The 16027-nt window shown below is 36.9% G+C and overlaps 1 protein-coding gene across 2 annotated transcripts; it reads left to right on the top strand.

Moving 5' to 3' along the window:
• The first annotated feature begins 6817 nt into the window (after positions 1-6817).
• LOC115967442 (putative pumilio homolog 8, chloroplastic) lies at positions 6818-10857 on the top strand. 2 transcript variants are annotated; one of them, XM_031086536.1, is made up of 5 exons: positions 6818-7626; positions 7763-7928; positions 9648-9811; positions 10119-10383; positions 10637-10857. In XM_031086536.1, exons 1-5 carry the CDS (start codon positions 6836-6838, stop codon positions 10775-10777), a joined length of 1527 nt encoding a protein of 508 aa, XP_030942396.1. In that variant the 5' UTR covers positions 6818-6835; the 3' UTR covers positions 10778-10857. The 2 variants fall into 2 exon arrangements, with proteins under 2 accessions (XP_030942396.1, XP_030942397.1); XM_031086537.1 differs by lacking the exon at positions 10119-10383 and having other exon boundaries at positions 10637-10742.
• The last annotated feature ends 5170 nt before the right edge of the window (positions 10858-16027 follow it).

Genomic DNA, 16027 nt, shown 5'->3' with positions numbered 1-16027 from the left:
TTATTTCTAAGTGTTAAACAGAAACCTGGCCATGCCTGTCTCTTCAGACCACATGCCTTGGGTAAATTAACACTCTCCAGTATTTCTCTGAATATTAAATAGAACTTCGGTTATGCCTGACTCCTCAAACCACATACCTTGGGTAAATTAATATTCTTGGTTATTTCTCTAAGTATTAAATAGAACCTTAGCCATGCCTGACTCCTCGGACCACATGCCTTGGGTAAATTAACACTCTCCAATATTTCTCTAAATATTAAACAAAACTTTGGTTATGCCTGTCAGACCACATAACTTGGGTAAATTCATATTCTTGGTTATTTCTCTAAGTATTAAATAGAATCTTGACCATGTCTGGCTCCTCGGACCACATGTTTTGAGTAAATTAATACTTCACATTATTTCTAAGTGCTAAACAGAAACTTGATCATGCCTATCTCCTCAGACCACATGCCTTAGGTATATTAACACTTTCCAGTATTTCTCTGAATATTAAACAAAACATCGGTTATGCCTGGCTCCTCGGACCACATACCTTGGGTAAATTAATATTCTTGGTTATTTTTCTAAGTATTAAACAGAATCTTGGTCATACCTGACTCCTCAGACCACATGCCTTGGGTAAATTAATACTTTCACATTATTTCTAAGTGTTAAACAAAACCTTAGCCATGTCTGGCTCCTCAAACCACATGTCTTGGGTAAATTAACACTCTCCAGTATTTCTCTGAATATTAAACAAAACTTTGGTTATGCCTGTCGGACCACATACCTTGGGTAAATTAATATTCTTGGTTATTTCTCTAAGTATTAAATAGAATCGTGGCCGTGCCTGGCTCCTCAGACCACATGCCTTGGGTAAATTAACACTATCCAGTATTTTTCTAAGTGTTAAACAAAATCTTGGTCATACCTGACTCCTCAAACCATATGCCTTAGGTAAATTAACACTCTCCAATGTTTCTCTAAGTTTTAAACAAGAACCATGGTTGTGCTTGGCTCCTCAAACCACATGCCTTGGGTAAATTAACACTCTCCAGTATTTTTCTAAGTGTTAAACAAAAAATTTGACTTGTCTAGCTCCTCAGACCACATGTCTTGGGTAAATTAACACTCTTTAGTGTTTCTCTAAGTATTAAACAAGAACCATGGTTGTGCTTGGCTCATCGGACCACATGCCTTGGGCAAATTAATACTTCACCTTATTTCTCTCTAAGTATTAAACAAGAACCTTGGTTGTGGTTGGCTCCTTGGACCACATGCCCTAGGTAAAGTGATACTTCTCATTATTTATCTAAGTGTTATGTTTCTCTTTAAAATCTTAAACCCCCTTTGTTGATTGCACAGTTTTTAGTACTAGCACATAGCCATTCTTCTCACTGTTTATACGCATTTAATTCATTTGAATTAGCAACAATTCATTACTGTTAGCTTTTGTTAAAATCTGGGTATTCACCCTTAAAGGCACCATCAACCTCAAGTCTCTTCAGAGGGCAAAACAATAACTACACTAACCACAGATAAATATTGCAAAGAAAATAAAGATTCATGAAGCAAAAATTGATATCTTTCCGTTAAACAAAAGAAAAGGGGTACATTATAAACAGTGGCAAACTGCCACAACAAAGAAAAAGAGAAAAGTACAAGGAAAAAAAAAAGTAAAGGAAAAAGATCCTAAAACTACGCCTTGGCTCGGGAAAGGTCATCTTTGGGATCAATTGCCTTGGACTTGGGATCAGCTGCCTTGGACTTAGGCTCAGCATCCTTGGCCTTGGAGATAGCTTCCTTGATCGTGAAAGTAGCCTCGGTACCCTTGGTCTCTAGTAGGGGCTTGACCTCCTTGCCCTTGCCCTTATCCTCGGGCTGAGGACAACCTTAGCTAGACTCCTTGCCCTTGGCCACTCAGTCTCCTGGCCTTGGTCACTAGTCTTGCCTAGCCCTTTGGAGACTTCAAGAGAAGGAAGAAAGGCCTAGGTGGTGGAGGGCTACTTAGAGGGGGGAAAGGCAGGAGTAGTGGGAGGAGGGAGCACCGCAAGAACTTCTCGGATGTCCTCTGGGTAGAAGATGTTCTCAGCGTTCCTCCACTTGGAGGTAGCAGGGACTCCTGCCCGATTGAGTGCCTCTGCCCACACCTCCTTGCAGTAGTCCCTGCACACCTCCGCCAGCTACTCTGCTAGCTGGATCTTAGTTTCTTGCACCCTATAATCATAGGATGCCTACTCCAAAGCCTCAGTAGCTTCCTTGGCCGTCCGAGTTGCTTCCTTGGCCCTCTATAACTCTGCCTTCAGCTCTAGACTAGCTGTTTCTGTGTAGCCAACTCTATCTCAATATGATAGAGCTTTTTGCGTTGATCCTCAACCTGGTCCTGGGCATTTTGCAAGCCGGCCTTAGCACTCTTCTACGCCCTCTCCTCTACGATTAGCTTAGCGTTGAGCTCTTGGTTCTTCTGCTCTGCAGCTCCCAAGGCCCTATTAGCCTCAGTGTGGAGGTTGGCCTCAACTCTAACTTCATTCCGGGCATCTTTGACCCATTTCTTGACCACAAAAACTTCATGGATAACTAGCACATAAACAATAGAGGAGTACGTTAAAAAAAATAAAATAAAATAAAAATAAAAATAAAAAGGAAACCACTCTTGGTAAAGTATATCGAGGAGCTTACCAGGGCTAGGTCCCTCTTCAAAGATAGGAAAAGTTCTGGCTGCCTCATATGCTTCAAGGTATCCATGTCCTTGGGCAAAAGGAGAGGATGCTCCAGAGCCTCTACCACGTGATGGCCATGTCCTCTCTAGAACTTCTTAATAGAGGAGCTCTAAGGTACCACCACGCCATCCAACTCCAATCGAGGATTCCAAGTTGGATGGCGCATGTCGGTCGAGTGCTCAACCTCCCTACTCTCCACCGAGGAGGCCCGCCTTTGTCTTTAGCTGTTCTGCTACTTGGGCTCCTTTTGGGGGACCACTTCCCCCTCCTCAACAATCTCCTTCTCCTTCCTTTTCTTCTTCAAGTTGGAGATGGGGAGCAGGCCGACTATAGAAGGAATAGAAGGAGGGGGAAGAGCAGGAAGGGGTTGAGACCTTGGGGCATCCTTAGATGACGACCCCCTATTCCTACCCACGAGGAGCTCCTTTAAGCCTTTCCTCGGGTTCAAGGCCATCTCTTCTTCCTCCTCGGAACTACTATCCACCCAGGCAACTATGAGTCTGGGGAGCGAACTATGGAGGACCTGTCAAGCTCACCCTCAGAGTCCAAGATCTCCACAAGCTCTTCTTGCGCCTCTCCATCTTCCTTGAGACTAAATTGGTCTATTTCATCCTCAAGTGACAGGCGTGAGGAGGTTGTTTCTTCCCTCAGAGCTGCTACTTCACCGGGAGAATGGTGGAAGGGCCGCTCAACTGGCGGGAGATCTTCTCGGGCCAGAAAATCAAGCACTAAGATGTCAATCTAGGCTAGCCGAGGATCGCCTGCTCTTATCGCGTGGCCTACATCCTGCAACTTATCCGACAGGGGCTCGAAGTCAAGGATAAGGTGGACAGCTCTCAATTTCCTGTCTTCACTCACAAACACTTCAGACTTCAACACCTTGTTAAGGCCCGCGAAGTTAACGAGGTTGCGGTTGGGAGCTACGTGTCTTTTATCTGTGCAAAAACATCCGAGAAACAAAAACACGATTAGGATAACAAAGCCATCCATCAAAAGTAAACAGAATACCAAAAGAAAGAAGATAGCAGTGAAATCGCAAAACTAATGCCCATGTTATAAAAAATAAAAAATAAATGGAGGAAACCTAAGCCTAAGGTACCCCACCTAGCTCTCCCTCCCAGACTGGGCAGTGAAGACCGTCGTGCCATAGCCCTGAGACTATTAGGAAGTCATCCTTCATACCCTTATTGGATTTAGGGAGGCATGAGATGAGCCTAACAACTGAGGATCTAGACTTAAGATAATACCCTACGTCTCCGAGCAGGTGGCACTCGTACATCCAAACGACGTCGTGCCAAGTGAGGTTTAGCCCCATTTGCTCATTGAGAGCATCTACACTACCCAAAATCCCAAAGAGGTTGAGCGTACATTGGTGGGGGCACAACCTATGGGCAATTAACTAATCTCGGTTTATCCTATCCATGGGAAGTGTCATCCCCCCTTTTATGAGGGCGATCATGGGAATGACTACCTCCCCTTCATTTCTATGGGTAAGGACCTGATTCAGAGCATAGTACCATAAGGCTACTCCCTAGGGAATGTGATACTTGGCCCTAAATCCCTCCATACTGGCGGGAGAATCTACCAGGTGAACAAATCTACCCATCTAAGCAGGTTAAGGTGAAGTGAAAGAAGTTTTCAAGGAAAGGAAATAAAGAGCAGAAGGCCGAGGAGATTGGCCGAGGAGAAAAGAACCTAAAAGATAAAGAACTTACAAGAATAAGCACGAGGGTGGCTTCTTGAACTTCTTAAAAGGTTTAGAAACTTTTTTTTAGATCTGGAGGACTTGGAAGTTTGGAAAGCCTTGAAGGTTTGAGAGTTTGGAGGCCTGGAGAGCTCGAAGATTTGCAAAGTGGGGAAAATGACTCCCCCAAGGGCCTTATATAGGGGGTGGAACTGGATAGGAGTTATCCTGCCCAAAATTTGAGGAGAAATGTCAGCTGTAGGATCTCCATCTCACTGTAGGATGCGGGGAACAAAGCGCCTCCTGGAGCATTTAATGAGACGTTGTAGACTCTGAAGTGCCAGAATGGTTACAGGACACGCGAAGTAGCACTTTCACGTGTGGAAGTTAAAGGAATGTGCGGGATTAGTAGACCAAAGTCAAAACCCCATTTTCTCCTCGGATAAAAGAAAACCTGGAGTTTTGAGAGGCTATTATGGGGCACAAGAATTTAGGTAAGGTACTTGTGCCACATGTTGTGTCCATGGCCAAGAGCCCATTATCATGCCAAGGAGGCCACATGCTCGAACAGTAAAGCCACGTCAATGGCACATTGCCAGAGGAGGTCCTACTGTTGAGAAAAGGGTTCAGAGAGGGGGTTAACCCTGACATGACTGGAGGGATAGTGGCTGCCTCCACATTCAATGCATCCCACCAATTCCCCTAGCTACATTTATGTGGAGAAGACCCCTAAACAATGCTACCTTGACCGCTACAACTCACAAGAGGTTTGGAAATGTGTCTGATGGGACAAACACGCAAGTGGTGGACTGGGCAATCAACAAATGGAAGGTTAAGATCGCCTGAAGGGAGCTATTTTCTTATTTTCTTTAGTTTACACACAATTCTTAATTAAGCCATGCATCGCATAGGCATGATACTAGTATGTATATATATCACAACCGATCATGTCAATAATGTCAATAGTAGTAAAAAAATATTTGTTAACTAATAAAATTTTAAAAATAAATTTCGCTACCGAACGAAATATAATTTTGGAAAGAGGGAGAGGATATGAACTGAAATTTGGTATATATCTCTGTAACAATAAATTATTAGATTCACTAGAATGACTACAAGTAGTACTCCTAAACAAAGAAAACATATGTAGGTTTGTGAGTCAACTTCCTAATTACAAAATCCAAAAAAAAAAAAAAAAATCAATAGGTAAAGTCATATTTGCATAAGTAACGACATTTTATTGGTTGGAAGGACCAGGAAAATCACTTCAACCATCCTCTTAAAGGACCTAATCGACCTAATCATCCTCCTAAAGGACCTAATATTCTCTATCAAAGAATGCAAAATTGTCGCTTGAGCAAAGTCCCAAGGAAGTTAGCCAGGAAGCTATGGACTGGTGGTATATAGAAGTGGGGCTGAATTATGAAGAGCAAAGAGATTTTATGATATTGCAGAGAGAAAAAAAAAATAAGATTAAATAAATTACAATAAATGTTAATTATCCACTATTAATTAGTTAAAAGTTTTCAATATAAATGGTAGACAATAAATAAATAAATTATTATTATATGAGTTCACTACTAATATTACTTTATTGTCTACCATTTATAACAGCTAGATATTTAAGTAATTGTGAAAAAATTTGTAGTTCTAAACTTACTAAAAAAGAAGGGAAAAGTTTACTTTTAAACCAACTTACTCAAAAAAAAAAAAAAAAAAAAGGGTTTAATTTCAAACTAATTTAGATGAGACTTCCTCCAATTTAAAGATTATTTAGGTGTACTTTTAATTACAAGACTCTTTAAATGAGTTATATGATTTATTTAAGTAATGTGCATAAATATACACGTAGTGTGTTTGAAAAGATTTCTCCAAACTAAATTGGAGGAAAATCTTATCCTTAAAAAAAAAAAAAAAAAAAAAAAAAAAATGTAATGTCAGAATTATTTTCATTGGAAATTAAGGATATTAAATACTTTGTAGTAAAATTTGTAGTAATTTTAATGTCTACTTGGGCTAATTGTTTGCAAAAATGCATTTTTAAAAATAGTGATTTGAAAATATGTGTTTTGAAAATGAAATTTTAAAAACCACAATTTAAATGTTTGGTAAAACTTAAAAATGTTGTTAATTAAAAAAAATACTAAAAAATTAAATAGGACTAAACGTGGAGAGTGAGAATTTAATTTTCATTTTTTTTATTCATGCACGAAGTTTGAGGAAAGAGAGATAGACACGCAGCTGAACTTGAACTCACCTGGCCTCTTATAAAAATTCTAGCTCTGCATTCAATGAAAACCTATCCTTAATTCATGGAAACTCTATCTCTCTCTCTCTCCCTAATATTTCTCATCCTGATATTACTATTTAATAACCCTAGCAACGCAAAAACACTTCACATTTCACACACACTGTCATCATCATCATCATCATCATCCGCAGCCAAAACATGGCTGCATCTCCCCCAAACCAAAACCCTACCCGCAGTCAAAACCCTTCTCTTCAAACGTTATTGGCTGCTGACTTTGACCATTCCAAGTACTGTTTGCCAACATGGGATGGGATTGATAATCCATACAATGGTTTCAATGAAACCAGATCTCATGAACAAGGCCTACTTGAAACTTCATTTACTGCTCTCAGTTTATCAGATCCTTGTTGTGGGTCTCACTTCTCTGCCAATGATAATACATCGTCAATTGACTCAATTCCATGGCGTAGTTCCAATGAGTTTGAGAGAGAAAATGGGCTTCCTCCTCCGTATTATACAGAAGAACAGCAGCATTTACACACTATGAGAATTCAGTCTGCAGTGAGGGGACATACTGGTAATTGGCTTCATGACCTACCATCATGGCAAACCAATTACCGTGATATTGCGCGGCAAAGTTCAAGTTCAAGTTCAAGCTCTTCTACAAGTTTGGGCCAAAGTTTTGGTGCAGAAATGAATTACCAGTATGCCTCTTCAAACCCCATTATTGGCAATGATTTACAGTGGGGGTCCTATGAGCAAAAAATGTTTCGTTCTACAATTAGGCCTTCTTCGAATCGAAATGGGATTCGACCAGAGGAATTGAAGGGCCCATTGATCTGCTCTTTGCATAAGTTGATGGTTCACCCGTATGGCGAGAATTATGTTCAGAAGCTTTTCCAACAAAACAACAGAGAAATTACTAGATATCTTCACGCCATGAACTGTGATGAACAAATGCTTTTTAACATATGCACTCATCACCAAGGGTATGACTGGTTATTTAGTTTTTTTTGAAAAAAATAAATTGTGAAGGAATAGCATTGCTGTTTAGCACAATTAAAGGAATTGATCTGGGATTTCTGTAGTCTCTAAAATGTTTTTTTTTTTTTTTTTTAATTGCAGAAGTAGGTCTATGCAGAAATTTCTGAGTCTTCTCAGAACCCCGAAGCAGAAATCCTTAATTATATCGGCTCTAAGGAAGATCACATTTCGCTTAACCAAAGTAAAGGATGGCTGTCATGTAATTAAACATTGCTTGCAAATTTTCTCTTACGTCGAAGATATGAAGGTAATATAAGAAAAAATATATTTTCTTCACCTAAATTTGTGCAATTTCTGAAGTCAGCAGTAATTTAAAAAAAATATACCGATTTAAAATAAAGAAAACCAATTATTTAGGCCCATTGAATTTCATGTAATTCAGCAGTATGAGAGGGCTCTACTAATTAGATCCCTTTCTTTATGAAGGGGAGAAGAAAATTTTAAAAGTAAACTAAATGAATTATTTAGGTAGTCGGATTTCCAAGATTTAATTACCCATTCATTATGACATGCTACCTATTTTCATGTTCTATGGAGATGTTATATAATTTCTATTCTTGTTTTCTTCTTATGAAAGGGCTATAATGGCTTTCATATATATTAAGATAGAACAATAATATGCTTACAAAAACAAAGATAGTAAAAAATTAGTGAGTAGCTAGTGACATATTTATGTATAGCTTTTAACTCATAACCCCATGGAACTTAAAGAATGATAGGTCATCTTCCATAAGAAAATGTAGAGTGAATTGTTTGGAGTTGGCGACCTTTGTTTCACTTTTGAGAATTTGCCTTGAAATTATCTGTCCCTTTGTGAACTCTTACTGGTAGTCACAAGAATTTGTATCCAAATGATAAAAGTTTCTTTTTACTTTTTAGCACATAAAAGCAGAAAAAGTTACTTTTGGTTCTCCTATTTAATTGTATTTCTCGTAGTAGTGTTCTCTGTTTTATCTTGAGTTAGAAAATGAGTGATAACGATACTATAAATTTTACTCATTATTCACAAAAAATTATTTATTTATTTATTATGTTATTGAAATGGAATACTGTAAATTTTACAATATAATAACTAATGTGTCACAATTCAAAAAAATAAATAATAAATAATTCATATATTATGTTGTTGAAATCTATTAATCATATTATTTATGACAAAGATACTTTCTCAATATATTCTTTTTTTGTAAATAAAGATTTCAGTACGGAGGACTTTGTTTTTCACTATCTTTACTGGTGTTGGCTTGGTCTGAAAAGGTGTTTCCCCCCTAACCAGTTCATCAAATATATATCTATATCTATATATATATATATATATATATATACTTAATTTTTCCTCTAACCCCTTCTGGAACATTAAACATCAATTTTTTTAGAGTTTGGAACTTTATTGTTCGCACATGAACAAATTTATTACGAAACATAAAAATCTTTCTTCTTTTATCTCAATGACTATCATATACATTTTTGTTCAATAGCCATTTGCGAATGTACGTGGTTGTTATTTGGGAACACTAAATATGTACATTTCCATATCATATTTATGTTTAATGGAATTCAAAATTTAAGTCAAAACAGCTTTGTATTGTTACTTAACTTTTCTTTTTCTACTTTCATCACAATTATTTAACTTTTTTTTTTCTACTTTCATCACAATTATTCTAAATTTTAAAATTGAAATTTACTTAATGAACTGTTAAAATACAGATCTTATGATAAAGATTATGTGTGTTTTTTTTAATTTTGCTACTATTAACAAATGGCAAATGAATGGGTATAATTGAAGCCTTTGGTTCTTTTGTATGTACGAACTCATAAAATCTAGGTGGGTGTTCTTTTAGCCGTGGGCAAAGCAATTTATTTATCTCACGCTTCCATCCATAAATCTCTGATTCTAAACCTCTTTCACTTTTCTTTTGTAACATATTCTGATCCATCTCTTATGTTAAACCTTTTTCACTTGCAGCATATTCTGAATGAAATAGCAGAGAGATGTGTTGATATAGCGAGAGACAAGAGTGGGTGTTGTCTTTTTCAACAATGTATAACCTATGACGTTGGAGAAGCTACGGAGCGTATTGTGGCTGAAATCGTAGCAAATGCGTTTCTCCTTTCAGAAGATGCTTTTGGGTTTGAATCATTTGACCATCTTCAATCCATATATTTACAATAGTTTAGATTTTGAATAATGTTCCTGACTCTTTTAATCAATTTTATTTTTAGTCATCAATTTGTATGCAGTTTGACAAACAAAAAATTCATATTTTTTGGTACTCACTTTCTTTCTTTCTTTTTTGCAGTACTTACTTTTTGGATTATAAAAGTTTTATTTCTTTTTTTACTTTCTGGATTATAAAAGGATTTTTTTTTTTTTAGGAACATTTATAATAGTTTAGATTTTGAATAATATTCCTGAAAGGTTTTTTTTTTTTTTTAGGAACTATGTGGTGCAGTACTTACTTTTTGGATTGAGAAAACCAAGTATTACAAGAAAGATATTAGCACAGTTTGAAGGGAAATTTGTAGCTCTATCCTTGAATAAATTTGGCAGTCATGTAGTGCAGAAATGCTTGCAAGAACTTGGTGAAGAATGCTCTAATAGAATCATTATGGAACTTACTTGTAGTCCAAATGTTTTTCTGAATGTTGCTCAGGATAATTTTGGAAATTTTATTATTCAGGGAGCATTGGCTGTATCTAAGGTTAGTTAATCTATAAATGCATCACTCCAAGTCTCCAATTATCATATGCATCATCCTATATATGATTACCTTTCTTTAAAGCATCATCTTTTAACTATATATGATTACCTTTATTTATTTAAAGCTGTTGTTTTGAAATTTACAAAAAAATTGAAATAGATCAAAGTTTTTCATAAAACTAAAATAAATGTGACTCTGTTATTATAATTTATTTTATTTTATTTTTAATTTCTGTTTCTTCATCTAAATGCAGGGAGCCATCCATGAAAGACTTGTGAGTCTCATTAATAATCACTCCCAGCTTTTAAAAAGCCATCTTCATGGGGCATGGATAACCAGATTCTACAAAAACAGGCAGAACAACAATTATAGGTGGTGCTCCATGCGAAATTAGGTATAATATGTGTGATATTTGAGAGGGCATTAATATATTACAAATTTAGTTGTCCTGTGCTACGCACAATATATAGTATGTTACCGATTGTTGAGTTTGTTGAATTGTATTTTAAAAACATAATTCTTGGGTTTCTACCAATTGTTTATGTATTTTGTGTTATGTGGTTTGATATTATTTTGCTAGATTCTGAGTGTTACCCATTGTTCAGCTATGATTTTTCTTTTTCTTTTTCTTTTTGTTTTTTTGGCATTGTGGTTTAACACATTATTTGGTATGTCATACAATGTCCTGACCTTATAGCATCTCTCTGCTCCAAGTGCTCCAAGGCTGCCTGTTTTTTTTCCACCATATCTAGTAAATAAATGCTTTATTCAACATTTTTTTTATTGGATCAAAGAAATTTTTTACATATTCTTTTACGTTTAAAAAAAAAAAAAAAACACACACACACACTTTTTGTCTTTTAACTTTCACAATCAAATTCATTTTGGTCTAAAAAAAATTAATTGTTTCAATTTCATCTTTAATTGTTTGAATACATTTCAACGTTATTGTTATCATATTTGTTTTTGATAAATAACACAATAGAATGTCAATCTATGAAGCCCGTTTTATGATAATTGCTTTTTATCATCAAGCTAAGACACTAATCAATTTTTAATATAGGCAAGAGTTCAAACCTTAAATTTCTTATTCAACAATAAGAGACTCTTATGATTTAAGAAAATGTAACATAGCTAAAGGATTGCTTCTATGACACTTAATCACTATATAGAAATTAAAAAAAAAAAAAAAAAAATCAATTAGTAAAAAATGGACATGTTAAAAGACTTGCCATTAAAGAAATGGTTTTGGGGTTTGAAAAAGAGGATCAAAGAAGAGAGAGGGCAGCTCTGATCAAGATCTGATTTTGGGTCTATGTGTTTGTGTTGGGTTCTTGGGGCTGTGGGTGGGAGGTTGGCGTTAAGAAGAATTTTCTTTGTCTCTGTGTATCTTGAAGAGGAAGGAATGTAGAAATGACGGATACATTTGAATGGGCTTGGCAGGTCAAGATAAGTGGGCCCAAGGTGAACAGATCCAGTGTGAACGAATCGGGATGGACGGGCCAAAAAGCCACGTGGTGCTAAAGTGGTCAGTATAAGGTCTCCAAGAAATCCTAAATGGAGAAGACTTGCATCCCACGATTAACCCTAGTCCATAGAATCCCAATATGAATAGAATTCTAACATGAGGAGGATTCTAGAAAATACGCACATTAGGAAAAGACTTGATGCGCAAGCATAGGAGTGTGCACTACAAAAAAAGGGGTCTTAAGCTGCGTTTGAAAAACGCAGCTTAAGACCCCAAAAACGCGGCTATAGGCTTTTAGCCGCGTTTTCTATGGCCGCGTTTATAAACGCGGCCTAAAGTCCGCAGCTCAAAGCCTATAGCCGCGTTTTCAGAAAACGCAGCTAAAACCAGACTTATAGCCGCGTTTTCTAAACGTGGCTATAGGATTTGGCCTATAGCCGCGTTTTCAAACAACACGGCTCCAGGACATCTTCTAGCCGCGTCTCGAACGCGGCTATATCCGTGGACCTATAGCCGCGTTTTTAAAAACGCGACTATAGGTATCACAGACAAGCTGAAAACGCCACCTATAGCGGCGTTTTATAGCCATTTTCCAGCAACATTGACTAAGCTATAGCCGCGTTTTCAAAAACGCGGCTATAGGTTTTTTTTTTTTTTTTTAATTTTTTTTCCCTGCTTCCTGAAGTTCTTGTTATACACACAATTTCCTGCTATACACACAACTCCCTTCTTTCACAACTTATTACATCCCAAGAATCACAAATTCCATAAACATCACAAGGGAATTAACCAACTTCCCATTCCTACATCACAAGTTCCATATACATCAAAAACAAAATAAACAAGTTCCATAAACATCACAAGGGATCTAAACAACTTCCCATTCCTACATCACAAGTTCCATATACATCAAAAAAAAAAAATAAACAAGTTCCATAAACATCACAAGGGATCTAAACAACTTCCCATTCCTACATCACAAGTTCCATATACATCAAAAACAAAATAAACAAGTTCCATAAACGTCAATACATCCTTGGGGTCACAAGTTCCGTAAACATCACAAGGGAATTAAACAACTTCCCATTCCTACATCACAAGTTCCATATACATCAAAAAGAAAATACATCACAAGATCCATATAAACGTCATTACATCCCGATATCACAAGTTCCGTAATAAACATCACAAGTTTCATGAACATCACAAAGGAAATACACAAGTTCGCATTCCTACATCACAAGGATTTTTGTACATCACAAAAAATATACCAGAATGATTTTTGTACATTCTAAATTGCTCTCAAACAGCCACAGGCAGCAACCAATTTGCTTTGTTGTCCACTTCAAAATAAGTTTGCACAAATTATTCTAGCGGGAGTTTAATTTGCCAAATTTTTGCCACCAATACATAATACTCTAAACATGAATTTGAAATTGTAATTCCACAATACTTAGATGCACAGTTGTATTAAAAGGCCTCACAATGGAGCAATTTGGGAGAATAATGTTATGAGGGAGAGAGCTCATTTGGATTAAAAAACAAAAAAAATACAAAGAGTAACATGAGAGGAAGACTATGCAATAGTTCAACTATTCGTTAAAACAACCTAGTCAAAACTTCGAATTCAATCAAGTTCAGCAATACTTTATCCATCATAGCATGGTATGTTTATAGGAAGGCTACTGTTTGTAGAGAAATTAACTATAGAAATTTTGTTTTACCTCAGCATTCACAGTTCCATTCCCATCAAGCACTGTCATCCTAAAATATATTAAAGGCATCGTATTAATATCACATACCAATGCGTGTGCAAGATATTAAGTTCTTGGCTAAATAAAATTTGTTTAGTACCTGAGAATGACCTAAATTATGTATCCCCTGGCTAAGTGAAGCAAACATGGCTTTCATCGACGCCATCATTTCAGCCATCCGTGCTTGGGCCCTCGCCTCAGCTTCAGCCAGTTCCGCCCTATGCCTCGCCTCGGATTGAGCTACTTCCCCCCTACAAATTGCTAGTTCCTCCCTAGATTTAGCTAGTGCCTCCCTTAGCTCTTCATGACTCGTCTCCAACTCTGACATCCTATCGTGAATTCTGCTTGACGATGGAGTAGTAGTCGGGGTAAACTGTGATGCGTTTCTGGCACTTCTTCCTGATGGGGTGATCCCAAAGCCTACCCCACGTACACGACCTGGGCGCTCATCAAGACCTATCACCTGAGCATATGCGTCGTCCTTCGACCAGAGGATTCCATTACCAATCTCTCTGTGTAGTCGTATGTCCTGTTCATTCAAAAGTACTGCCATCCTATCCTGTTTTCCCACAAAAACCAAACAACATATTACACACCAGAATTAATACAAACACAAAATACACTAAAATTCAATTCGATTAAATTGTCCTTACCATCTGATCTTGCACACGGTCACTAACAGCAACCCCATCTTTCGTACGATATACTTTCTGAAAGACATCCGCGCGTTCGACTGCCGCCCCTTTATCTTTCGCCTATATGATGAACAAACATAATTACAATAAACACTAACTATATAATGTTGTTATGCCACAATTAAAACAAGTCCACAATGAGATAGTCATAACAAAGTTACTGAAATTAAGAAAAAGCTGAGAGAGTAGTAACATAATGAGAGGATTTAGCTACGTTCCAAATACACATGGGGTTGTTAAATTAAGATATTAAAAATAAAAATGACATGGAGAGTTAGAAAATAGGCATCATAGACTTTCTATAATAACACTCTATTTGAGATAAGATGCGCATCTCAAATTACCCATGAGTAACCTAAAATGTTCGGACTTAGTAAAATTACCCATGGGTGATATATACATTAAGAGGATTAACAAAGTCATCTCTATATATTACAAGGATGCATAAAGCTATGTATTGCATTTTTTACTTATCAAAAAACCTATAATTTAATTAACTTATTCTTATTTCTAAAACATATGAAATGAGATTAAGTTGGTAAATTTGACCTCTAAATATCAGGGGACATCATGTAGGCATTTATGAATTCTAAGTTTACTTATTACCATTTCAGCAGAAATCTGAGCAAGACTTTTGGCCCCACATCTTGCTATGTCTTTCTGCTTGTCTCGACTCGCCTTGTTTTTTAGACTTAATGTCTGCAACCACATTACCATCAAAAAAAGAAAATTTAAAAAAATCAAAACATCTCTTGACTAAATTACCATGAACATGAGTAAGACGAAGAATATCGCATGTACCTCAGTTTTTTCATTGAACCAATAATCAACCATCTCCTTCCACTGTGCTGGGATAACCCCAGGCAGTTCAATAGCCAATACTTGTTCACGTGACAGCCCAGGTTTTTTGTGATCCTTCTTCAACTTGGTCCTGCGATTCCTCCTTAGTTCTCCTAGCTGACTCATTGCCCATCCCATTTGATTGGGTGGTTTGACAATATTGGGATCAATTATATACCGTTGCTGAAATAAGACAGTAGAGTTAGCAAAATGTAGTATTTTAATTAGGACAGCAGGTGTAAATAAAAATAACTAATATTTCCTTTTTCATACTACCTCAATCTCCGTCCAACAATCATTTTTAAACTTTTGAGGGACACTTGGCCACCCAGCAGGCGTAAGCGGGCATAATAGGCCATTCTCGCAAAACGAGCCCAACCATCGAACGAACAATTCCCCGTCATTGCCAATCGGTTGGCCTTCATCATTTAACGGCAACTGAATTTTGTACTCACCAGTCATTGCCCATATGTCAGCCAACCTTGTTTTCCCACGTTTTCCAGGCCTATTTTCTGATGCTCGATTTTGTTCCGGTGCTGGATTTTGTACCGGTGTTTGGGTATGAACATAATCATCTGTATCTACAAGACCAGCCATATTAGAACTTATTTAACAAAGCTTAGAAGTAGTGAAAAATGTCACACCATGCAAAAATTATGCATCTACCAATTGAAATAATAAAAGGTTTACAATTTCATGGTTACAAAACATAAGTAAATTTAGGCCTTTCTCCCACACATTCATGTAACCCACTTACGTAGCTTTCTAAAAAGACGAGCAACCATGCTTCGTCACGGGTTGCCTATAATTACCATTTAATAAATTTGGATTTAGAATATATAATTTCAACCCGATCTTCTCTTTGATCATTCAACTTCAGCAAATTT

Source organism: Quercus lobata, chromosome 11 (assembly GCF_001633185.2).
Source record: "Quercus lobata isolate SW786 chromosome 11, ValleyOak3.0 Primary Assembly, whole genome shotgun sequence".
Classification (NCBI taxonomy): Eukaryota; Viridiplantae; Streptophyta; class Magnoliopsida; order Fagales; family Fagaceae; genus Quercus; species Quercus lobata.
This window is presented reverse-complemented; position numbering and strand designations above follow the sequence as displayed.

What these genes read in the sequence shown, in the direction of transcription:
- LOC115967442 (XM_031086536.1), top strand. Translation starts at nt 6,836, where the DNA reads ATGGCTGCATCTCCCCCAAACCAAAACCCTACCCGCAGTCAAAACCCT. An exon ending in ATATGCACTCATCACCAAGG is followed by an intron (nt 7,627 to 7,762) that starts GTATGACTGGTT and finishes TTTTAATTGCAG; the next exon opens with AAGTAGGTCTATGCAGAAAT. An exon ending in GAGCATTGGCTGTATCTAAG is followed by an intron (nt 10,384 to 10,636) that starts GTTAGTTAATCT and finishes ATCTAAATGCAG; the next exon opens with GGAGCCATCCATGAAAGACT.